The sequence below is a fragment of the Sycon ciliatum genome, chromosome 1, assembly GCF_964019385.1.
Source record: "Sycon ciliatum chromosome 1, ocSycCili1.1, whole genome shotgun sequence".
Classification (NCBI taxonomy): domain Eukaryota; kingdom Metazoa; phylum Porifera; class Calcarea; order Leucosolenida; family Sycettidae; genus Sycon; species Sycon ciliatum.
Window position 1 is genome coordinate 44,212,638 of NC_088643.1, and position 26,232 is coordinate 44,238,869.

The following is a 26,232-nucleotide window of genomic DNA, read 5'->3' on the forward strand; positions in this document are numbered from 1 at the left end:
ATTTCATTATAATTATTTGGTTTGCATATATTCTTTGTATATCCATTTGTTTGTTTGTTTGTTTGTTTCTTGGGTCAAGGTGGAGACAAATAACCCAAAGAAGAGCCAGGTGACGGTGTCGTACCCGTGTGCCATGTTGAACGTCATGGTCCAGGTCAGTTTTCGCTCACCGCCATTGGGCTTAGCATTGAGTTTGCGTGGCGCGGATTGCCGCTCAACTATGCATATGCATGTGTGGTTGTACATGCGTGTGGCTCTGTTCGTGCATAAACAACTGAACTGCTGCATTCTTTGTCTCCTGCCTAGTTGCCACTTTGCTGACTACTGACTGGCCTAGTTTTAGGTAGCAGTGGGTCTGCTCACAGCTATTTGCTGCGTTTTGTTTTGTGTGTGTATGATTCATCAGGACCACTTCACCAACGATCAATATCACAAACTTATCGATGGCGAGAGACTCATCTATGAAACACACAGCGAGAACTCGATCTTCTTCGAAGTAAGTCCATCGGTCAAGATTTCAATTTCTTGTCCCTTGTTGCCTACATGCCCGCCTTTCCCTCTTTAAGAACTGTAGCAGTGGGCCATTGGTATTTTTACAGCAGTGCACATCACAAACGTGCTCATTTCGTACTACTCGCCATGTCACATGTTCTATGTTTTCAACCACCTGTTAGTCATCTGGTGCCTGTTTAGTAGTACTAGTAGTGCTATTTGAAGCTGTCATAATATCACTTCTTGATCATAGTGGTGCATGTTTCTGACATGGCCTGTATAGTGCCCTGCAGTAGGCAGATAGCGAGGAGGAACGGCTGATTGAAGGTCCTGTAAGATTTGATGCATACAACTGTATAACCGCGTCGTGAGATTCTACTGTAGGCTACTGTGGACATCACTATATAACACCACTCATTCGGGAGATGAAAAAGTCACAATCTTCAATGTCACTGAACCCAAACTTTGGATACAACTTGGCACGATACCTGCGCAACAGGAATTACCGTACTCACTCGATTAGAAGCCGGGGGCTTCTATTTTTTCAATACCAATGTTGGGGAGGCTTCTATTCAAGAGGGGCTTCTATTCGAGAGAGGCTTTTATTGTTTCATTCCATACCAGTATTCCAATCGAATCTCTAAAACTTTCATATTCACAGCAACTCGGTCCTGAGTTAGTTTGCATACACTACGTTGACCAGGACATGTACATGTACCAATATTGCAATATGAACATGCACGACATGTTTTTTGCACACTTGACCTTCATACATGGCACTACCTGGTCACCCCATGCTTTGCGAATAGTAGTCCGAGCTTGTATTCGAGAGGGGCTTGTATTTTTTTCCGAACAGTCCTCGTAGGGGGCTATTATTCAAGAGGGGCTTTTATTCGAGAGGGGCTTCTAATCAAGTGAGTATGGTACATGTAGTCCCAAAACGCAATATTCCGTTTTATGAAAAGTTGTATCATGTGCAGCAGCAAACATGTAGTGAGACTGTTATGTATCTGTGCCCTCAGGTGGATGGCCCGTACCGCGCCATGATTCTACCGGCTGCCAAAGAAGAAGGCAAGCGCCTGAAAAAGAGATACGCTGTGTTCAATGAGGATGGCTCCTTGGCTGAACTCAAGGTATGCCATGGCCTCTCTACCTGACTGCATGACCACCGCATGATCAATCCAGGCTTTAGTGAAGCCGCTGCTGCATGATGGTGTGGTGTCTTGGGTTTCTAACCCTTTCCTACTCTACCTGTCATAACAAGCTGGAGAGAGACGTCCTTGATGCTTTAACATTTTACTCGGTTTACTATCCTCTTGTTTGCATCTGGTGTGTGTGTGTGTGTGTGTGTGTGTGTGTGTGTGTGTGTGTGTGTGTGTGTGTGTGTGCACGTGCACGTGCACGTGCACGTGCATGTGTGTGTGTGTGTTTGTGCCCGAATAATAACAGGGTTTTGAAGTGAAACGTCGCGGTGAGCTGCAGCTGATCAAGAACTTCCAATCGTCCGTGTTTGAGGCATTCTTGCGAGGATCGACTCTAGAGGAGTGCTATGCTTCTGTTGCTCAGGTGGCGGATTTCTGGCTTGACGTGCTTTACAGCCAGGTAAGTTTGGTTTTTGCTTGCATTGTGCCTGTACGAGAGTACTCATGCTGAATACTGTGTTCCTACCTCGCTCAAAACCCTATGCTATGTAGCTGTATATTGTGCAGTGTGAATGACTGAATGCCATTGCTGTAGTCCTGGAGCCGAACACGTACATGTAATTCAGCTGCCAGGAAAAATGGTGCTACTGTTGCCGTTGCTGCTGATGCTCATGGTGTATGTGAGGGTGCTGTGAAGTCAATTGTCCTGTGTCAACTGTTCTGTTTTTGGAACTGAAGGGACTCTAGTTTGTGAAGCGTCTTGTATGGCTTACCATGTTACCATGTTACCATGTTTCATTGTAGTATGGTACTGTATTTTGTTAGCGTGGTGACCGACAGCTTCACATTGGACACGTTTGTTTTGCAATGTTCAATACGTAGGCAGAGAACATGCCTGACTCGGAGCTGTTTGGCCTAATCTCGGAGAACCGAAGCATGTCACGGGCACTAGAGGACTACGGCGAGCAGAAGTCAACGTCCATTAGTACTGCACGTCGGTTAGCCGAGGTAAGGCATTGGGCATTCTGGCACTATCATGACAACGATGTTGCACGTGGCGCGTTTAGTTCCGGTCAGCTCTACCTAGTGGTGTGTGGTATACACCTTGTTGTGCAGCATTGAATGCACCGGTGTGGGCTGCTGGGAATTTGATCTTCCCAGTAATTTTCTATGAGGAATTTGGCGGGCGTCCGTCAATTATTGACTAGTACAGCTTGCGTGTGTGTCTTATCAAGTGTTTGGGGACATCAGTACTGACAGTAGTACTAAGTGCCGTGCATGCACAGGCTGTAGTGCACGTTATTATTTGAGATTTGTTTTTCAAATCTTCTTTCTCTGTGTGTCTTTCAGTTTCTTGGTGACCAGATGGTGAAAGACAAAGGCCTGAACTGCAAGTTTGTCATTGCCAGAAAGCCGGAAGGAGCGCCTGTTACTGAACGGTATGCCTGACTACAAGTAGCATGTCCATGCGTGTCTCTCTGTTGTTACCAGTTTGTGCTACATTAGCACAGTCATTGTCTTCTTCTTCTTTTTTTGTTCTTCTTGTCTTGCTGCCTTTCTGGATGCTTTGTTTGTGTGCCCACTGCCCGTTTGTGTGTGTGTGTGTGTGTGTGTGTGTGTTTGCTTGTATGTTGAACAGAGCTATTCCACTAGCAATTTTCCAAGCTGAACCCAGTGTTAAGCGGCACTTCCTACGGCGCTGGTTGAAAAAGAACGACTTGAACAGCTTTGACATTCGGGATGTGAGTTGTCGTGTGCAATTGTCACTGCGTGTTGCAAACGGCCGCGAATGCCCCACTTGTAGGGGTGTAGTTTAGATGGGAAGCAGCAATCTGTTGTATTGGCATTTGTCTGTGAAGTGATGAAGTGTGTGTGGAATGCAGGATATTGTGCCGATCGAGAGAGAGAGAGAGAGAGAGAGAGAGAGAGAGAGAGAGAGAGAGAGAGAGAGAGAGAGAGAGAGAGAGAGAGAGAGAGAGAGAGAGAGAGAGAGAGAGAGAGATATGAGGACTGAGGACTGATACCTCTACAACAGTGTTTTTTATGCCTGAAAGCAGGTGCATGATTTAACAAGCAGGTTGTCAGTCTAGATTTTATGCGCAGATGGAGAAAAATGTTCAGAAATTTGTAATGAGATGAAAGTAGAAAATAATAGCTGTACTCAGAAGCCAATGCAGATGCGCACCGGGGCTTTGAGGAAGCAGTTGGACATGATGATGATGATGATAATGCTTCTTGGCCTGGTTGACGTTCACATAATCATTGGTACATGTGCATGCAGAATGTAGAAAACAGCTGACAGCCACGATTTATAATTATTCTTGACTCGGGCAATATTTGTGTTTTCGGGTGGGCGCATGCTTTGCACCAATGCAGCTGCATGAACAATCTGATTACTTTGGCTCAACATCTGAGTTCTAATAAGATAATAATAAAATGTCAACGCATCTCAATATACGGAGTCCCATCATACCTCAGAAAAGTGGATCTTCCGACCGGTGTTTTTGTTGACGTCGCAGCCAGATGATATAGCTGCTTCTCAGAGTCGTCTTGCCTCACCGGGCAGTCTTCAGCTCCGTTCCGTCGACATTTGGCAGCTCGTGTGCACTTGAAGTCAAGCTGGTGTTTCATAGCAGCAGACTGCTTATCAGCATGGCCGATTATGTGCTTACCAGGGGACAGTGCGCTGCTATGGCAGACATCAGACACATTGTCACCACCAGCATTTTTCTGGCATACAGCGGCCGAAACTCTGAAGTCGTTCGCTTCACTGCCACCGTAATGCCTTGTCGATTTCGCACTTTCATCCCAGTTGAGGCGACAGTCATTTGCACATGGTTTGGTGTCCTTCTACTTAGCAGAGTCACGCACTTGGCACTTCTTATTTCTGGTGTTGTACCCGATTATCCCACCAGAGTTTACTCTGATAGCAGGCCAACTCCAGTCTTCTGACCGTTGAAAAATTACTTCTCGGCCAGGATGCACGGTGGAGTGCGCAGTAGGCCGAGTGTCCTGTGGGGCGCGTTCCACCTTGAACACGATCATCGTGATCATCGTTGTAATGTCTTCCTGTACACATGGCTATGCTGTTCAGGGCTGTTTTGGTTAGGGCTCAAACGGTCACGGTTTTACCCCTGACGGTTAACTGCTAAGCTAACGGTCGGTTAACCGGTTATAACCTATAAGCCACGGCAATCCTGCGGACTCTTTTTTAACCGTATATATGACTATACTCATTCAAAAAATGTACCCTATTCAGTACAACGCACACTTGTACATTCTCTTGCATGCTCATTCATACATACTCTCACACCAAGAGACCAGATATGACCGAGTTGACAGCCCAGAAATTGCGTACGCGTGCGACAGCCCGCGAAAGTGCACACTTTGCAACGACCTGATAATTGAAAAATTGACTGAAAAGTTACTGCGTAACCGTTATCTTTATCGGTTAACCGTTAATTCTTCGTAACCGGTCTGCAACCGGTTAATCGGACTAATCGTTTGAGCCCTAGCTTTGGTAGATTTTTGTTTTGACATGTGTACTGTAATTTCACAAATTTTCGGTGTACTTTTATTTTCGGTACTTTCGGTGCGTCTGTTTCATACCTAAAATTTCAATACACCGAACAAACACTAAGACACATAATCAAATAGGGAACTGCTTCTCTGTACCGAAAATTTCTGTTCACCTAACCTGGCCTTTTGCCCTCATACCGAAAATATTGAGCACCGAAAATTTCTGAAATTAGAGTATGTGTACGTGCTCTGTATTTACTGTACAGAGAAATGCACCACTGTGCGTAAAGGGCTAAATGTAGAATAATGACTGTGTCCATACAAAGATTAGGAACCTGAACGAAGGCAGAACAATATTTGGTGTAGATCAGAGCTTAATTTCCCATTCAATCCTTGCATTACTTGTTATCCATACCATGTACTGTGTACACGTGTTGTGTGTGTGTGTGTGTGTGTGTGTGTTTGTTTTGTTGTGTAGATTGTTGACTGGCAATACTACATTGAACGTCTGAATAGTGCCATCCAGAAGATTGTCACGATCCCTGCAGCGATGCAGCAGGTATGCAATATAAGCAGGTTATTGTGTGTGTGTGTGTGTGTGTGTGTGTGGATGTATGTATGTGAGAAAGAGAGTGTGTGCGTGCATGCTACTCCCCAGGGCTGACGCGCAGTGTGTTGTCATCCTCTGATGCAGATATACGAGTTGGCAGTGTGTTGGGCAGCAACTGGATGTGGTCTGTACAGTTTGTACTAGCTGATGAATGAAATTGATGTATGTCTGTTGTGCTATGTTGTCATTGCACTCGCCCAGGTTAGCAACCCCGTACCTCGTGTGCTGCATCCTGACTGGCTGCACAAACGTCTCATGGAGAAAAATGACGTCTTCAAGCAGCAGCGAATCAGCGAACATTTCCGGCCAGCACCAAAGGTACTTGTGGCATTGGTAATAGCGTGACAAAGCAGGCTTTGTGTTTCAGCGTGCGATCATTTTTTCTGTTTGTTACAGAGCATCTTGGCAAGTCACTACGTGTCTATATAGAATTTGTATTGGTTGAATTCCGTGTTCCAGGTTGTTTATTAGGGAGGTTTCGCTCTACGTAATTACATATGAAAATCCGTACGTCGTACGCGCCGGGGAGCGACGGCAACTTTCATATGTAAATATCTCCACAGATTTCCGGAGGAAAGCTGTTTCCTACGTTGGGTCTTCTGTAGGACTTTTTGAAATATTTTTCCCACTTTCCGGATTTATTGTTAGCCACCACAAACACCTTGGAGTCATCTTTGACTCAGGCATGAGTTGGTCCCACCATCTGGAGTATCTCGAGCGCCGGACAAGTTTGGCTGTTGGTGTTCTATACAGTCACATGAGCCATTTACCACTAGTATGTCGTCGGGCTTTCTACGCCTCCTATATCTTACCCATAATTTTATACTGTAGCATTGTGTGGGTGCAGTGCTGGAGCAGGAATACTTACGCGGCTTGAACTAATGCATCGCAGGATTTTGAGAGCGATATTTCGCTTCCCACTTGACACCCCATTGACAATTCTGTATTCCCAATGCAAAACCTGTCCTTTACAAACCATAATTAACAGACTCTGCTGTAGATTTATCCATCAGATTAAACTGCTGAAGGCCAGACTCTGCTGTAGATTTATCCATCAGATTAAACTGCTGAAGGCCCCAATGCATATTCAAAATACGCTTAACTGGTTTAACTCCTCTTCGTCAAGTCGTAATAAACCAAGATTCCCTATTTCAAGAAATAACTCAATGAGTCTCTCGCCTGTTTTCATTAGCTATTGTCTCTGGGACTCGCTTCCCCAAAAACTGAAATCATGTGAAAACATTTCTGCCTTTGTTCATGATCTCTCGGACCATTTCCCGTAAACCTAATAATACAACTTGATTTGCAGACCAATCTCTTCTTTTATTGTTGTTGCTCTGATTTGCACTTGTTTTTCTTTCTTCTTTTTTGCCATGGCTGGCTATAATCGCCCTCACCTCCTCTTTGATTGGCCTTGGCCATGAGTGTGTGCGTAATAATAATAATAATATCCATGGCAACATCCAAGCCTCGCGAAACACAAGGTGCTCACCACGTGGAAAGCAAAATGGAAAACGCGGTTTCAGTTCGTGGTGCATGCAGTGGGCGCATGCAGCCAAGACATCTCCAAAGCAACAAGACATGCTCAGCAGTCATGGAGAAATCACGTAGGGCGAAACCCAACAACGCGGATTTTTACGTCTGAACATTACGTGCAGTTCCTACGTTATTTTCATACGTAATTCCGTAGAGCGAAACCTCCCTAATTACTTGTGTCCAATCCACTCATCTCCCGCTAAACGTTTGACAACTTCTGCACTTCCTGCTGAAAACATTTGACCAGGGTGCCGTATTTCCCTGAATATAAGTCGCACCTTTTTGCACTAAAGTTCAAGGGTAAAAAAGGGGGTGCGACTTACAACCGAGCAGGACTTACTACTGAAGTGAATACATCAAAACATGGCTCAAACCTGAAAATGGGGGTGCCACTTTTAACCGAGTGCGGTTTACCGTACTTCTGCACGTATAAGCGTATGTGCTTATGTCCGGACATAAGCGTACATAAGCGTATGTGCTTATGTCCGGACATAAGCGTATGTGCTTATGTCCGGACATAAGCGCACCCCTCCCCCAATTATAAGCGTGTGCGCTGAATATACTGCTAAGCATTGTGATAACACCGTTGTTTAGGACACAGACAAACCTTTATTGCACGTATAAGCGCATGGGCTTCTACCCGAACATGTTCACACAGCAAAACGTCTTCAAATTTTCACTTGTAAGCCCATGTGCCGCTTATATGTGGGAAGTACGGAATAATCGGAGAAACAACAGATCCTTTTGCCACTCGACCTTTTTTTGGCACGGAAACTACGGTGGGGCCAGACCCGCGGGAACGCTTTTCCTCGCGTCTACAACACATCAAGGCGGCCGGCATCGAGGTGTTTGGACTTTACAGTGTATGTTTGCCATAATACCCCATTTTCGGGGCAGGGCACCCCTAGCCATAATACCCCATTTTCGGGGCAGGGCACCCCTAGCCCAGAACCCGCTCCATGCTTACTGCTGTAGTGTGGCACTTAGCTGATTATACACACACCCATGCATGTATGCTGTGTCCTGCTTGCCTGTGTTGGCTGCGTGTTGTAGAAGCGACCCAGACCACCGTCTCCAAGCGCAGTGCGAGAGGAGGATGAGAACTCGCCACCGGTTGACATGGAGGACATGATGAGCACATCAAACTCCAGCACGACTATGTCACGGCCGACGGCGACAGCTGCGTCCGGCGCTAGCAAACGAGCGCGTTTGAATGTGCCCCGGAGACCGAATCACGATGAACCGCCGCTCTCTTGGCGCGAGGCTCTCGGCCCTCCACCAGAGAGAGGCAGTTCTGCGGTAAGACGGTGACCTGAACATGGTTAGACTACCGGTATGAACTATGCATAGATCATTATTATCTCTGTCACGTGTTCCTGTTGTTAGGCATACCGTATGGTGTGTTAACCTACTATAGTATGCGCTATTGAGAGACCGTTATTGTTTCTTTCACGTGTTCCTGGTGTTTGGCATACCATACGGAGTGTTAATAATGTACTATGGTATGGTCAATAAAGAGATCATTGCTGTTTCTTGCATGTGTTCCTGGTGTTTGGTGTACCGTATGGAGTGTTAATGTGATGAAAAGAGGAAAGCAGAACTTTGCTGCATGTCATGACTGCATGGTCGTGTGGTGTTGCTATTGTGTACTGCTGCTTCTGGTCAGGAATCGAAACGTGAGTGGCTGCGTTACCACAAAGAGAAGTGGCGCCTGCAGTTAGCGGCACGCCAAGCCAAGAAGACTCAGCAGCAGGCCGGTGCGAACGGAAGAGGTCCCCCCGGCCTGGATTTGCAGGCCATCCGCCGCAGTGCCACCACTGGTGCCAGCACGGATCTGGCCACTTTCTTCCGCCATCGCAACATCCAGCTGCTGACCACGCCTTGGCAGATTGTGCAGGTGAGTGGCGTGTTGACTACGTCAGGCATGGTTCTTGAGCAACCCTTCTTCTACTGTGATCTTGAGTAACCCTTCTTCTACTGTGATGTACTATCAAACCTCAATTGGGCTTCTTACGTTGTATACTGTGTTTGACTATCAAACCTCAATTGGTCTTTTTATACTCTGTTCGACTATCAAACCTCATGGTAACTCGGCATTGCAGTGCTTGCTTGCATACCACATACCATTTACCACCTGGCCTCCTATTTGGAAAGACTAAGTGTCATTGTAACAATACCTTGTTTTGGCGATTGCATGCATTTGATTTGGAATTGTCCCTTTCTGCATGACTGACCTTGTTTATCAACTCTTGTTCCCCCTCTCCCTGCTCATCTTCTACGGCTCTTATTGTAGTTCGCAGAAACTTCCGTGCCGGGTCAGTTCAAAGCCTGGGCCCTAGTTGATAACGAACTGTTTGCTCTCAAGGTGAATGTCCCGCGCATCTTCTTCGTCAACTCTAGGCAGCAGCGTGACCTGAGCAGTTCTGGTGTCCGTCGAGTTACCCGCTCCTTGCCCCGCTCCTGTCCTGTCTTCCACCTGTACGAGTACACATTCCCGGAGGAGATCTACCGGCAGCATTTGGGGTACGTGTAACATGTATGGCTGATGCACGCGTTGTAGAATGGACGAGTTGTGTGTAATCGAGCACGCCCAATGAATAGTGCACACTCGTGCATGCGCGCGCGCGCACACACACACACACACACACACACACACACACACACATACTTTCGCACATACTGTAATTTCGGTGAACTTTTATTTTCGGTACTTTCGGTGCATCTGTTGCATACCTAAAGTTTCATACCGAAAATATTGAGCACTGAAAATTTCTGAAATTAGAGTACTTACACACCTAGTACCTACAGCGAGCGGAGTCCACCTAGTACCTGCGTATACACACACAAGTTGTAGTAGATTTGCAAAGGATCCTTCTGCTGCTGCTGTTGTCCCCGGTGCTGTCAACGTTGTTGTTTGCTCTAGGCGACTGACGGCCGAGTTGTCCAATCCTAATATTGAAGGCTCATACGAAACCCAGGTGAATACTTTTTTTATGTTGATTGCCTCTCCATGTTTGTAGTGGGCCTGGGGGAATGTCTCCTAACTCATTTCTATACATGGCATTCTGATATTTCTCTACACATTGTCAGCAATTTTCTTGACTCTGCCTGCTCTCTTCTCCTTGGCTGACAAATAGAATTCAGGTACTTTGTAGTCATCCTTTGTTGTGTTCTATTTTAGTTAATGTCCGTGTCACATGAACAGGACTTGTGTACAAATAGAATATACGCTTGTAAATTAATTTTTTGCCACCGTTTTTTCTTCAATGTTCTTTGTCAGATTCCATTGCTGCTGAGGGCAATTCTCCGTCTTGGCTGCGTTTGTGCTGTCCAGTCATCTGTGGCTCGACACTTGGCCGAGGGTGTAAGTCTGCTATCTATGTGCACCATGATGTCCTTGTTTGTCTTGAGGATTCTGAATGTTAAAACTGTCTTGTGTCTTGAGTCAGCTAAGCAGTGAGTGAAGAGCCTTTAATTAAGCTCCCTCTCTCTCTCCGTCTCTCTCTCTCTCTCTCTCTCTCTCTCTCTCTCTCTCTCTCTCTCTCTCTCTCTCTCTCTCTCTCTCTCTCTCTCTCTCTCTCTCTCTCCGTCTCCCCCCCCCCTCCCCCTCTCTCTCTTTTCCTTGCCTGGATGCTTTCAACAGGAATTGGACACGTTTGACGTGCAGTATCTGGAGTTTAAGAACCTAGCTGAGTGCTCCTACCTGGAACCTGGTGCCATGAAGACATTGTACCTGATCCATATGATCCTGTAAGATATTCTGGTAACTGAGTCTTATTCAGCCTAATAGCTTTTCTGTTCAGGTAGCGAAAATTCTGAATTTGCTTGGTACAGTAGAATACTGATAATTCGAATATAGTGTAATGTGAAGTTCCTGCCTATTTCGAACATTTTCCATGCACCAATGTCCGCCTCTACAACGTCCATAAAAATGAGTTTGATAATTCGAAGGACAGCAATACTCATATTTCGAGGTGTTTTCGCAAGCACAGGCGATACCTTCTGCACAGAAATTAGCACCGATAATTTGAAGTTCATGACATTCGTATTCGAACCGGCTAGTACGGGTACTAGTACCATACCTGCTATGTCGCTGAAATCAGTTCTCATAACTTTTAAAGGCGTCGAAGTTGCTATAGGCACGAATCTGCAACCCTGCGCGGTCAATCCTCTTTTCAGAACTGTCTGCGGTGCTCAAGAAGTGAAAGAGAATGTTTGAACACCTATCCACTCCGCACAGTCCTCGAAACGTGAACGAAATCCATGATAACTTGAACTACTTGACGGGGAAGAAAATGTTTTGCACGACAATTTTTTTCGATTTGCCCATCACTAGCACTACAGTTATTATCGTCACAATGCTATTTGATTTTGATCGACACTTCATGTATCGATCTGTACCTGGTTCAACTGTGTTTCGTTTTGGAACTCGTGCTCAACACACATTGAAGACGATAAAATGTCCTTGCCTGATGTTCAGTCACTTCAGTGTGCTGAGAGCAGCCAATTGACACACATATTGGGTTCAACATACAGTTTATTTATCAGTATTATACTTTAGTTTTGCGTTTTATCAACTAGTACTGGTGTGCAGTGGTGTTGTCTTGTTTAGTTGATTGGGTAACACATTTGTATGGACTCTGTTTTTGTTTTGACCGTACGTAGTAGAGCCTGTCAAAGCGATCACGCTGATAAGGCGACCACCTCAGTCCTTTCCTAGAGGACCACTGCAACCTGAGCCGATAGATGTTACTTCCAGTCAAATAACCCTGGATAAGGAGACCACCTGTACACGGAGACCACATTTCGATGGTCCCTTGAGCGGTTGCCTTAGGCAGGTTTCACTGTACTCGGATATATAGGACTCTTGGTAGTTGATTACACAGAATATACCTTCTAGACATTAGCTTTGGAGTTGCAAACAACAGCAAGAAGTATTGTGAGCATAAAGGATTTCTATCAAAGTTCCCAAGACGCTAATGTCGACACGGCTGCAGTAAATACAAGCTAAAAGGAGACCAACAGCCCATTCGAAATGGCCACTCCAGTACAGTTTATGCACTGGAGTGGGTACAGTTTATGCACTGGAGTGGCCACCAGTGCCATAGCCATGCCACTATCCTTACGGAAAGTGCATGTACTTAACGTCGTTGTCTTGTTTGTTTGTTTGCTCTTGTCCTTAGGCCAGGGAATCGTGCCATGTTTGTTCTCTTCAGCCAGGCAACAAAGAAGGTGGGCGCATGTACAGCAGCACTGTACTGTAAATATACAAAATTTCGGCACTTCACGATTTTTGACATTTCGGCGGCGATTTATTTTCGGCGTGGGGTAGAGGGCATGGTATAGTGCGACAGATGCTGTGAAAAATTTCATCGGCGTTTTAATTTAGGCGTTTTGGGTCGGTGCCGAACATAGGCGAAATTAAATAGCTGCCGAAAATTTGTATATTTACAGTAGTTGTTAACACTGCTCACCCATCGATCTGGTTTGCATGGGCACTCCCAAGCCAGATTGTGCAGATTTTGAAAAGCTTTGCTTTGCCCGTCCACTTGGTTCACTTGGATGGCTTCACGTACCATTCATTTGTGTTGACCCATACATAAACATGCCTTCGCATATCGATGATACTTTAGCTTGCACGTTGGACGGAAGCTTGGTGTCGATAATATTCACATAACATCGGTTTGTGCTGCCATAAGCACTGCGGTTGCTGCCATAAGCACTGCGGTTGCTGCCATAAGCACTGCGGTTGCTGCCATAAGCACTGCGGTTGCTGCCATAAGCACTGCGGTTGCGTGCGACTCTACTATACATGTTTGTGTGCTTCCTTCTGTTCATAGGCATCCGTGTTCATTGTGGACTCATCTCGTACGAATCGTCTCCCCAACCTTGGCAACATGTACCAGTCCCAACTGACCGAGAAGTGAGCTTTGGGACATGCTGTGTATGTGTGTACAGTATTATCTCCATTATAAGCCCAGCGCTTATATTTTTTCAACCAGACCGGACCCTGGGCTTCTACAAGAGACTGGGCTTATAATTTTTCAACCAGACCGGACCCTGGGCTTCTACAAGAGACTGGGCTTATAATTTTTCAACCAGACCGGACCCTGGGCTTCTACAAGAGACTGGGCTTATAATTTTTCAACCAGACCGGACCCTGGGCTTCTACAAGAGACTGGGCTTATATTTTTTCAACCACCTAGTACATGCACATGGCTTATTATTTTGCATTGTATCAGTAGCACAATGTTTTCCCAGCAGGTACCGGGACTGCAGTTTTGTGCTTCCTGGTACACTGAGTGAGCCTGAACTTTAGATCTCGGGATCACAGACTTTTACCACAGCAGTCAGCATGTGTTTATGTGATATGTGACGTCAAACATGCATGGACATGATCCATACAGTCCTCCATTATGACCCCTGCGCCTATTTGAGACTGCGCTTGTATATCTTCGACGCCCTATTGGAGTGCGCTTATGATAGAGACTGGGCTTCTACAAGAGACTGCGCTTGTAATAGAGAAAATGCGGTATATATATGTGTGTGTGTGTGTGTGTGTGTGTGTGTGTGTGTGTGTGTATGTGTGTGTGTGTGTGTGTGTGTGTGTGTGTGTGTGTGTGTGTGTGTGTGTGTGTGTGTGTGTGTTCCTCTCATCAGTTTAGTAGTCACTGCTGAGAACTTTCTATAATTGTCTAATCTTCACGTGCTGTAAAGTGGCCCTTAGGCTTGAACTCCACCGTGATGTAGCCCCCTTGTGGCAGTGGGTGTGTTTCATTGGCTGCAACCGCAGTACCAGTACTTGTATTGGCGTAGAGGAGTCTTCTTGCTGCTTATACTGATCCTGCCGTTCCCATATCCGCTGATTCACATCTTTGTTGTACTCTTGTGCAGATCTCGTCAGTGTGAAGAGGAAGGGCTGGATGTGTCGCTGTTGCCGCCGAAGACGTGCGAATTTGACAATCGTGTCGATGCCACAGTTCAGCCGGTATGATCGATTGTGTGCACACACACACACACACACACACACACACACACACACACACACACACACACACACACACACACACACACACACACACACACACACACACACGCTACACAGTGTATGTTTGTCAAAGCGAAGTTGCTAATTTCTTGTAAATGTGCTCAATACTGTGAGGGCTGAGGTAAATGACACAGGTTTGTGGTGGAACATGGCTGAATGCCGTTGTTAACTTACTCCGAGTTTCATGTCTACGAGTATTCGGCCAATCATCAGACAGCAATGATGATACTTATGGTCCGTGCCTAGGGTTACAAGGTTGGGAGAAGCGAGAAAAAACAGGTGTTGCAACTTTGGACAGTAGGTGAAGGTGAATGTGTTGTTGTGTACATGGTTGTGTGTACATTTTTTTTTTAAATTAGAGAGCCTCTTGTACGGGCAAGAACGAAGTAATACAGCCAGCGTGTGTTGAAGAGGAAAATAAGCGGTGTTTGTGTGTACATGTTTGTGTGTACTACTTTGTAGTAGCTGTGTGTACGTTACTTGTAATGTTGTAGGCATAGTATCAAGAGTACATAAACCAGAGTGTGCAACTGTGCATATCAGATCTGAAACAGCCAGTTTGTGCACTACGTCACCCTGATGTGGTCAGCCGAGCCGTGACTTGCGCACAGCTCAAATTTTCATGTTTCATAGCTCGGAAATCAGCCAAGTTTGCTTGATTTTAGACGTCCTGTTTCAGGATTTCGGTGTTTTGTGCAACTGTGTACGCTGCGTACATCCACCGACAAGTAAAGTCACCAGGCTATCTGTATCAAAAAAACCGAAATCAGGCCAAACTCAGTGACCTGCACCACCGTGACTGGTTACGCAACTTTTCACCGTACCTGCGGCTTACTATGCCATCAGAAATGACGTACTGCACGAATTAAGCTCCCACAGGAACCATCCTGAGTTGCACACTCTGGTTTATGTACTCTTGATAGTATTGATAGGTACTTGACTACTGGGAGTGTATGTGCTTGTGCATGTTGCATATCGTCAAGAGTACCGTACTGGCAATATATGTTGCCGCAGTGAGGCCACGAAGCGTTACATTGGCACATGTTTGCCGCACGCAGGGCGTTACATGCAAAGTCGCACAGGAGCCGTTACACAGGTTTCTATATTGCCGCAGTCCTTTTTTTGCTATTGCCGTATCACTTTTTTGCTATTGCCGCATCATTTTTTTGCTTTTGCCGCATCATTTTTTCTTTTCATCCAAGGCACAGAAATTCAGTTGCTATCCAACTGTTACAAACCCGACGGCAAAGGGCGACAACGATATCAATAGAAGACTGTATATTTTAACTATCAGAGTGATCTGTCACAAAAAAATCATCAAAAGGAAAGTGACATAGGGGAAGAGCGCTTCCTCCAAAAACTACTTTTCACCACGCGGTACACGTGCTTTCACAGTTTTCAGCCTTTTTTTGCGGTGCAAACTGCAATAAGATCGCCGCACCCCGCCGGACGCGCGTTACGAACTCAACGAAAATTTGTCGCACTAGCCTGGTCGCGCGTTACGCCGCACCCCCCTGCGTTACGCGTTACGCGGCAACATATATTGCCAGTACGGTACATAACCCCCCCCAGAGTGTGCGACGCCTGATCCAGCTCTGCATAGGGTCTTGGTCGAGCGTAGTCGGATCTTCTGATGTCATGCGTACACTTCACACCAGCGCAACGCCGGTCTCGAGGCAGGGTGCTGTTGTTTTTGATCAGAGAGTACCCGCGACTCCCCGCGTTCCCCTCAGATGTGTACGGTATTATGACGCAAAGATCCGATTACGCCCGACCAAGACCCTATGCAGAGCTGGATCAGACGTTGCACACTCTGGGGGGTTATGTACTCTTGATATCGTGTGGCTTGTGTCCCAGTAAGGGCAGTGGTTCATGTGACTAAAAGATCACTGCTACGAGGTGAATTGCTATTTCTCGACATTGTACATTTCTGGACATTTCGAGTAAAATAATTTTTCGTCGCGTGTAGGGTCAAGTCAGTCAGGTTGATGAAGTTTTTTTCTTGTTGTGGTTGACAGCTGGTCTGTTGTAGTTTCTCCTCGTGTCGGTGCCTTGTTGATAGCCTTTTCTTGGGAGGCATTTCAACGAGTTTTGTGGTACTATGTCGCATGAGAATTTTGAATTTTGAGTAAAATAAGAAGTAATGGACGAATCGTTGGCTTCCCCATGTGCACTCCACTTCAGACGCTGTATAGTCTTGGACCTGTTGGCTGGAAGTGTGAAGAGGCCAACTGCAGTCCACCAATAGAAAAAATAACCAAAATGGTGCAGTATAGGATGCTTATTGACGCTATTTTACTTTCATGTCCAGAATTCCATACACTGAAATTTAGGCCAAAAAATTGGCCTATCGAAAACATCCTGCGATAAAGTCTCTGGGATCACAGCATGAGCAATTGTCATATATTTGGAAAGATGAAGGATTAGGCCATACAATAGATACAAAAAGATATGAAAAATGTAAAACACACAGCCAGTGGGCCTCTATTTTATTTTCATGTCCAGAAATTGCTATTCACCTCGTACAGTGTAGCCTTTTGCAGAAAGTGTTATTGCCAGTGTTTGCCAGATGGTGTCAAGCTTGTCCCTCGCCAACCTCGAGCACTGCTGTGCTGCTCTGGTCTGTGTTGTCAGGCATTCCGCACATTGCAGCGCACTCTGCGCGACTACAAGCAAGGTGGCCACGGTCCTACTCTCCTGATTGTCTCCTCACCATGGTGTACGTCAGTGTCCTTCTGTGATTGTGATGTTTGTGTGTGGAGTGGAGTGAATCCTGTATTCTGTATGTGTGTGTGTGTGTGTGTGTGTGTGTGTGTGTGTGTGTGTGTGTGTGTGTGTGTGTGTGTGTGTGTGTGTGTGTGTGTGAGAGAGAGAGAGAGAGAGAGAGAGAGAGAGAGAGAGAGAGAGAGAGAGAGAGAGAGAGAGAGAGAGAGATATCAATGTTCCAGATGGTCTCGAGATGACCCACTTTAGCGACACACTCTGCACCCAACACTATTCTATCACTGTACACATTTTTGCATGTGACCGTTTACAGTGACCCATTGTCAAATTGCAGCTTTGCAATGAATGGCCCTGGGCAAGGTCTTTAATAATCAGCTATTGTCCTGTGTTGTACTGCATTGCATGTGTATGTCGACAGCAATCAACAAGCTGAGCAATGATGTCAGTATGCTGCAAGAGTTCCCAGTTATCAGCAAGCCTGCCGTAGAACTGTGAGTCAGTGTGATCACTTACCGGTACATGTACCTGGTATAGATTGTATGTCTACTCACAGTGGTGTATGCATTTGTGTGTGTGTGTGTGTATGGGGGGGGGGGGGGGGTATGAGCACAACATGGTCCAGATGTGACCAGGGTGAGTAAAGGCCTAAAGGGGTACATACATGATTGTTCTCCGTATCAGCTTGCTACCAGTATTCCTTCCAGCGCTTGTAAGTTGTAGTATCGACTGGTGTTACTGCTCAACAACCTGTGGACTCAGGGGTTAGACTGAGCTACCTGGAGAACTTGTGCTGACATGTGGGTTGTGTCAGGCTTTCTTATCCAGCTTGTTTTGCATGGCACAGAAACGGTCTCCATGTACGAGGATTAGATTTTGTTTTTGTTTTTTTTGTTTTGTTTTTGTTTTGTTTCGTTTTGATGTGCCGTAGCTCCAGAGTAACTTTGTATGCTAACTATGCTTTATTTCTGTACGTTTACGGTGATAACTACTCGTATGGCAGTCTGCTTTGTCCTTGTCACTGTGATGTAATGCTAGTTTGTCACACTGTGTTATGACCATCTTTCATTAACCGCCATGTTGCAAGTTATAGCTGTTAGGGTGTGTGTTCCACGGGTTATTTCAGGGCGACATGTTATCGGAGAAAGTGTGTGTGCTGTCAGAGGACAGTTCACACGATTGTCAAGCCCCTATGGCGCCTTGGCACTTCACACGTTTTCTTGTTTCCTTGCGAAAATGGTGACACGCACACTAGTTTTCACATCTACACGAGTAATGTACAGACAGTACAGTGCAGTGCAGACAGTACAGACAGTACAGTACAGTACAGTACAGTACAGTACAGTACAGTACAGTACAGTACAGTGCAGTGCAGTACAGTACAGTACAGTACAGTACAGTACAGTACAGTACAGACAGTACTGTACAGTACTGTACAGTACTGTACTCTACTGTACAGTACAGTACAGTACAGTACAGTACAGTACAGACAGTACAGACAGTACAGTACAGTACAGTACAGTACAGTGCAGTACAGTACAGTACAGTACAGTACAGTACAGTACAGTACAGACAGTACAGTACAGTACAGTACAGTACAGTACAGTACAGTACAGTACAGTACAGTACAGACAGTACAGTACAGTACAGTACAGTACAGTACAGTTGAGAAAGTACAGTACAGACAGTACAGACAGTAGTTATAGTAGATGCCTACACCGCATGCAGGCTGATTCCACTCGACAAATGCCCTGGAGTCAGGCCTATAGGCATCGGGGATGTCTTGCGGCGCATAGTGGGGAAGGCCATCCTCGAGGTGATCCGCCCCGAAGTCATGGAAACTGCTGGCAGTCTCCAGCTATGTGCGGGGCAAGATGGCGACATAGAGGCGGCAATCCATGCGATGTGCGACGTATTTGATAACCCCTCCACTGAAGCCATTCTTCTGGCCGACACCACCAACGCGTTTAACTGTCTAAATCGTGAAGTGTGCCTCCGTAACATCCAGCACCTCTGCCCATCACTCGCCAAGCTCGTGATCAACACCTACCGGCAGCCCGCTAGCCTCTTCGTCGGCAGCGAGAAGATCTTGTCATACGAGGGTACCACACAGGGCGACCCCGTCGCCATGGTGATGTATGTCATTGGCATCATCCCACTTATGAAGGCTGTTGCAACGGAAGGAGCAGTACAGGCATGGTATGCAGATGATGCCGGATCCGGTGGCAAGCTGAGGAGCGTCCGAGCGTGGTGGGACCGGCTGACGGAGAAGGGCCCCCAATATGGTTACTTCCCAAATCCAGCCAAGTCCGTCCTAGTGGTTAAGCCCCCACTCCTCGACGAGACCATCCGGATTTTCGCTGGTACTGGTGTTTCTATCCAGGCAGATGGATGCCGCTACCTTGGTGCAGCCATCGGGTCATCCGCGTTTGCCACGCAGTACGTGCAGCAGAAGGTCAAGGCGTGGGTTGCACAGGTCCAACAGCTGAGTTTTGATTGATTTTTATTTCACGGATCCTCCAGAGGCAAATAGATGCCTATCGAAGGGAGTCTCCTAACTACTACTACTATGCCCCTCTCTCAGCCTCAAGCTGCGTATGCCGCGTATACCCGTGGCTTACAGAGTAAGTGGACCTTTCTCTGCCGGGGCATGCCAGCTATGGATGAGCACCTGCGTCCACTTGATGATGCTGTGTCCAACTTCAGGGCTCACAGCCGCGTACAAAAGCGTGGGCGCCATTTTGGACAGGCCGCTGTCACGCGAGTGTCACGCGAGCCAGGCAGTATGCCAGAATCGTGTACATGCGATCGGGCAAATATCTCACGAAGCTTGAAAGTGGGGTGCATTCAAAATGTTCATTTGTACTGATGCTTTCTCCTAGGCCTTTCAAACTCTAGGAACATACTCTCAATACCCATTGTAAGGATTTGTCCGAGAGTTTTTTGTTTTAATCGATACGGTTTGGCGTACATACGGGGCCAAAGTATCAGTTGGTGCAGGCGTAATTCTGACATGAATTATTGTCCTAAAATTGAAATGTCTCTCGGACAAATTCTTCTAATTTTCCTACTGAAAATTTTAAGCTATTGGCCATCAAAATCGGGCAAGAGACGGGTACAAACGAACATTTCAAAGGCGACGCTATCTGCAGTACAGATGCGAGGAAGAACCGCGCGCGCTGGACCGGTTGTGAATGCGGAAACAACACTACAGCAAGGCAAATTTTCGAAATGTTTTGCTACTCGCCTGGCGCTTCATCGCTGTGTCCTTCAGGAGTTATGGCCGACTGAAGAAATACATGGCCAGCACAACGGCGAAGCCACTGGACGTGTTCTCTTGCAACGAAACGGAGTGGCGAATCAAATAATTCACAACTCCACATCGTCACTACTAGTGCGTTGCGCGGCTCTTCGCAGCGGACCAGCGTATATTTACATTGGACACAACAGGACTTCACGGCGGAGAAACTAAAACTAGAACACTACGTGAGTCATTGCTCCATGCCTTCAACATCAAGGAGTGCATGTCCTCTCCCTCTCCCGATCCCGTCACCCGCGCCTGTGCATTAGCGGCGTAGCTGCCGGGCAGTAGATGTTGAACTCTTTCGTGTTCAACGAATGCAGGAATCTGCTCGGGGCTACTCCTCGCAGGACTCCGTGTGTGGACAGTCTGAAGGAAGAATTCGGCCGATGAGGCCAACAATGCTCGCGAAATAGTCCACTCGGAAGGAAACAATAACAACCGAAACAAATGGAGAACTGTCTCCTTCTCCTTCACCATCCACGGCTCAGTTCTTGTCACAGCAACTCAGCCCAAGCAAGTCAAAATCTCCTTGCGACTGTGAGTGCTACGCCTAGCCTGCGCTTAGCAGTCATGCGTGCCCGTTTCTATGGTGATCAGATCCAATATGTCCTCCCACGTAATCGAGGTTTTGGCATACCGGCTGTGAGCCCTGAACTTGCTGATCCCTGCCCTTCTGGGACGACCGGTGAATACCCAAGATCCCAGCCTCCTTGCTCTTCTGTGTCGCTTCGGCGGTCTCGGGCTGCCTCACCCATCGTCGCGAGCCTCCCAATACCAGTCTTCTCGAGACATCACTGCGCCCCTGACAAGCTGCACTTGGTCCAAGATATGGAATTAAGTGCCGCCATTCACGATGTGTGCGCTGCCTAGAAGCAAGTGAAGAACACAGTTGACGCCTCGGTTTGGGCTAATGCTGTGCTTCTGTCTTCATCTGTGGATGCTGAGCTGCAGCGTGTTATTGCTCTAGTGTCGGAGAAGGGAGCTTCTTCCTGGCTCACCTGTCGGCCCTTGAAGCGGCATGGCTTGACCCTCACCAAGGGTGAGTTCCGCAATGGAATTCACCTGCGATACAGCTGGCTTCCACAGCGACTGCCATTTTCTTGCAGCTGTGGAGCCACATTTTCAGTCGCTCACGCTTTGTCTTGCTCCACCGGTGGGTTTCCGTCGGTGCGGCACAATGAGGTGCGTGACCTCACTGCCCGTATGCTGAAGCGAGTGGCTCACAATGTATCCGTGGAGCCCCACCTGCAGCCGGTCACTGGGCAGCAGTTCCTGTATCGCACCGCTATCCAGACTGAGCAGGCCCGTCTTGACGTTGCGGCAAGTGGTATCTGGGGTGGCTGGTTTGAGCGCACCTTCATCGACGTGAGGGTTTTCGATCCTCATGCCTCCTCAAACCGTGCCACCTCCATTGCTTCCTGCTACACCAAGCATGAGAAGGAGAAGCGGCGCTGCTACGAGCAACATGTCCGCGACATAGAGCATTTGTCGTTTGTTCCGGCCATATTTTCTACCACTGGTGGTTTGGGCAAACACGCGGAGTCGCTCTACAAGCGGATAGCTTCTCTTCAAGCAGCCAAAACTGGAGAAGCATACAGCTGTGTCATGTATTGGGTTCGCTGCAAATTGAGTTTTACCCTACTCGGTCCAGCGTGATGTGTTTGCGCGGAACAGCACAGACAGTACAGTACAGTACAGTACATTATACCTCATTCCATATTCACCCACATACAATTGGCCATCTACATAAGTTGTGAATATGTATATATTATAACCTAACCAGTTGATTATATGGGAAATATAAACCTGTATACAATCCGAGGCGAAGCCGAGGTTTGTATATTGGTTTATATTTTCCATATAATCAACTGAGTAGGTTATAATTATTATGCTTATACTGAGCTGATATACAAACTCCCCTCTCCCCACAAAGGTCAAGATTGGAGTTCCAACCCACAACCATGGCTCGATGAGTCTTCTTTTCACCAACCTGTGGCTGTACTGTGCGGAGCAAGTACAAGACTACCACTGTGCAGTGCATGCAGTGCAGTACCATCAGAGACGTAGATCTACACTCACTTTGTGACTAGTTTAGTAGCTACATCGGAAGTAACAGCTATGCGCCAAGTAAGTAACTAGTTTTAGTTTGAACCTCACAGTGACCGTTACCGCGCGCAGATCTCACCGCGGGCTCTGTAAAAGAACCCCTATTGTTTGCTCATTAGAGACATAGAGTTTGTCTCCTTTCCAAAGTAAGAGTAAAATGAATCAGCACGAGCCTGTTGAATCGACTCCCAAACGTTGCTTTGGTTCTTCTACTGAGGACGATCACGAATCACGATTCAAGCAGCAGTTCCCAAGAACACTGGCAGTGCCACGGATTATGGCTGCGCATGTTCCGTCCGCTCTGCGAGGGATGCGGAAAGGAGAACATCGATTGGAAAACCGTCAGTAGTGAAGTTCCGTCGCCCCTGCTATCTGCATTCTATGTCGATGCAAAAAGGCAGGAGGGCTCGCCTTTCTCCAAGAATTGTCTCAAAGTAGTGGCACGCGGGGCTCTTCAGCCGCACATGTCGAGTGCTGCGCTTTGGCAGACGGAGTGCTGAAACAGCGAAAGAAGGACCGCCTCGAACGTCAGGTGCAGCACAAGGCACCTGCTACACGATTATTTCAGCGACATCGACGACACCAACGGCAATGGCGCAGTAAAACTTACCTATCACGCATGGTTCTATCTGACGTTGCGCTTTGTCTTCGTGGAGGTGAAATGTAAGCCTCCATTAAAAAGGACGACCTTGTGTTCTTCATCGTTGACGGGAAAGAGATCCTGGGACCGTCGTGCATGTCGAAAACCATCAAGGCGGACTGCGGGGCACTAGTGTGATCCTAAAAAAAAAGGAGTTTATATACCAGTTTATATACCAGTTTATATGTATATATTCAGGGTATATTCTAGAACGAATTTCCAACCGGTTACGGTCCAATGAAGAGTGGGGGGGGGGGGGGGGTCCGGGGGTTCCCCCGGAAATTTTTTCAAAATACAACCCAAATATGGCACTCGACAGCAATTTTAATTTATTTAACAGATTTCTTGGTGCTGAAGTGTAGCTAAGATATAAGCAGCTCCATTCACCCACAGAAAAGTACGGGCGGTTGGAACTGATTTGTAACTTTTCAACCGGTCGCCAACAATTTCAACCGGTCGAAAACCGGTTGGGGCGGTTCTAGAAAATTCCCTGATATTATAACAAGGGACCGAGTGTATATCGAGAAATATAGACCAGCATAAAACCGAGGCGAAGCCGAGGTTTTTATAACTGGTCGATATTTCTCGATATACACGAGGTCCCTTGTTATAATATATTTATACCTCTCCATGCGCAAGTTCAAGAGCAAAAAGGAGTGAATATAGCTTTCTTTCCCTAAAAAGGAGTGAATATAGCTTTCTTTCCCTAAAAAGGAGTGAATATAGCTTTAGAGAAAGAAAGCTATATACACTCCTTTTTAGAGAAAGAAAGCTCCTCAGTGGTTTTTTTCTGATGGTTTTCCTCAGTGGTGTATATACCTCCTGAGTGGTGTATATACCTCCTTAGTGGTGTATATTGAACAGTGTATATGGAAATTTATAAACTTCATGGGAGATCTGGTATATGAGTGTGGGTGTATATGGAGTGAGGTATAAACCGGTTTATATTCTCGTCACACTTATATTCACCACTTATCTTATATTCACCACTTTTCGATACTTACTGTAAGTGTAAAGAGAGCAGTACTCGGTGCTGCGCTTCATTCCTCTTCGGTCAGCGTACCGGAGCTGCCGAGTGCCCTAGAAAATTTCTACGCTAACTTCCGTAGACAGGACTTTTCTGAGTACAAACGAAATTCCTTGCATGCCATTGCCGCTGGATCCGCATGTGACCAGGTGCTGACAAGTCATCAACCAACAGTGAGCATCTTCACAGATGGAGCGTTCCAGCGAGCAAACAAGGTTTTGGACGCTCAACATGGCCCGATGATTGCGGATCAAGCGGCAAGCCAGGAATTTCGTTTGTACTCAAGAACAGCCCTGTTCACGGACGTTAGCGTAGAATTTTCCTAGGGCACACAACAGCTCCGAATCGCTGCCTGAAAGTGAAAAGAAGTGAGGGTAGAACCGCTTGGCTCGCTGTTTATAAACCAACTCCCGAATTGGCGCGATGATCGCAGATTGGTCAAATCTTCGCGTGAAACGAAACCTCTCTCGGATTGGTCAAATCTTCGCGTGAAACGAAACCTCTCTCGGATTGGTCAAATCTTCGCTTGAAACGAAACCTCTCTAATGATTGGCTCCCGCCACAAAGCTGCACGAGCGTGTTCTCCATGGTGATTGGCACGAGCGTGTTCTCCAAGGTCGTCACCTCCCATGCCACATGCACCAGTACGTGTACACGATTGATTGGACAAGATTCTGAACACGCCGCCCTCCGATTCATGCAAGAACACGCCAGTCGGTTTACGATACTGAAGCAACAACGACTTACGTTAGTTCTGCGTACATGTACATGGATGACCAACAAGACTCGTTTGTTGGGTTTTAGGGACGAGAGGGTGAATATGGAGAGGTATAAGTCTAATATTACCTTCAGCCTCGTGAATATGGGCGAATATTCACTAGTTATACAAACCTCGGCTTCACCGCGGTTTGTATACAGTCGTCCCTCTCTAATCCGGCACTTTATAATCCAGCACCCTCGATAAACCAGCACAATTTTCAGTAGCCAAAATGTCCTCTTCATGCACATTGCAGCAGTAAATCAGATTTGTTAATCCAGCACCCTCCCTAATCCAGCAGATTTTCATGGCACAAATGGTGCCGGATTATAGAGGGACCACTGTACTAGTGAATATTCGCCCATATTCACTCGGCTTCAGGTAATATTATACACGTACAGTACAGTAGAGTACAGTACAGTACAGTACAGTACAGTACAGTACAGTACAGTACAGTACAGTACAGTACAGTACAGTACAGTACAGTACAGTACAGTACAGTACAGTACAGTACAGTACAGTACAGTACAGACAGTACAGTTGAGACAGTGCAGTACAGGCAGTGGTTGTGATAACTTAGTTGTCAGTGGTAACTGTGTGACCCTACTCAATCGCACTATAAGGCTGTGAAGTGTCACGTTGAGGTTGTGAATTATCGCTTGTAGTGACAGTGGTTGTTTGTGAGGCAGTGCTTGTCCCTGGGCTTAAGGACATGCTACATTCAGATCTGGTGGTCAGTTTAGTGCTGCGTTCCTAGCATGCTGTGCTGCTTCACTTGCATTTTGGCCTCGAGCCTCTCTTCTTCTCAGTTGGCTTTCGTGGATGCCTGCTGAATTCACAGTGCTGCAGTACTCGTCGCATTGGTGAGGCCAATCTAGTCCTCAAGCAGTGTGTGAGCGAGACAGGCAGTAGTCGGTACTGCTTCTGCTACTCCTGCTGCTGCTGCTGCTGCTGCTGCTGCTGCTGGTACTCCTGCTGCTGCTGGTAGTTCTGCTGCTGCTGCCAGTGTTGTTGCTGTTGCTGCCAGTGTTGTCACCGGGCAATGCCTGCCAGTATGCCACATCAACCATGTATCGTGTGCAAGCAGACTTCTGGTCCTGGAAAGCTGCTGCACTGTCTTCATATGATCTGTCTGGACTGTCTGGACAAGGAACTAGATGGAGATGGAGCGATACCGTGTGCCACATGTAACGTGTTGACGCAGCGCTCTGACCAAGGAATGAAACTGGCAGACTGCCTTCCATTTAGCTACCCCACTTCATCTAATCTGAATCTGGAATCGCAGCAAGACCGTAGCTCATACATACTGCAATGTGATCTTTGTTGTGAC

At 46.7% G+C, this 26,232-nt stretch overlaps 1 protein-coding gene across 1 annotated transcript in view; it reads left to right on the forward strand.

The window, feature by feature from the left end:
- LOC135827814 (DNA polymerase epsilon catalytic subunit A-like) overlaps nt 1–26,232 on the forward strand; it is an 87,303-nt gene that overhangs the window by 26,061 nt on the left and 35,010 nt on the right. Inside the window, exons 29-48 of the mRNA XM_065340246.1 lie at nt 80–154; nt 407–496; nt 1,515–1,625; nt 1,942–2,094; nt 2,517–2,642; nt 2,985–3,073; nt 3,274–3,376; nt 5,632–5,712; nt 5,965–6,081; nt 8,353–8,598; nt 8,966–9,196; nt 9,593–9,822; nt 10,223–10,277; nt 10,580–10,663; nt 10,943–11,049; nt 12,483–12,531; nt 13,140–13,222; nt 14,194–14,287; nt 16,982–17,066; nt 17,490–17,562. Coding sequence (XP_065196318.1) covers nt 80–154; nt 407–496; nt 1,515–1,625; nt 1,942–2,094; nt 2,517–2,642; nt 2,985–3,073; nt 3,274–3,376; nt 5,632–5,712; nt 5,965–6,081; nt 8,353–8,598; nt 8,966–9,196; nt 9,593–9,822; nt 10,223–10,277; nt 10,580–10,663; nt 10,943–11,049; nt 12,483–12,531; nt 13,140–13,222; nt 14,194–14,287; nt 16,982–17,066; nt 17,490–17,562 — 2,282 coding nt within the window. The remainder of the gene's footprint in view (nt 1–79; nt 155–406; nt 497–1,514; nt 1,626–1,941; nt 2,095–2,516; nt 2,643–2,984; nt 3,074–3,273; nt 3,377–5,631; nt 5,713–5,964; nt 6,082–8,352; nt 8,599–8,965; nt 9,197–9,592; nt 9,823–10,222; nt 10,278–10,579; nt 10,664–10,942; nt 11,050–12,482; nt 12,532–13,139; nt 13,223–14,193; nt 14,288–16,981; nt 17,067–17,489; nt 17,563–26,232) is intronic.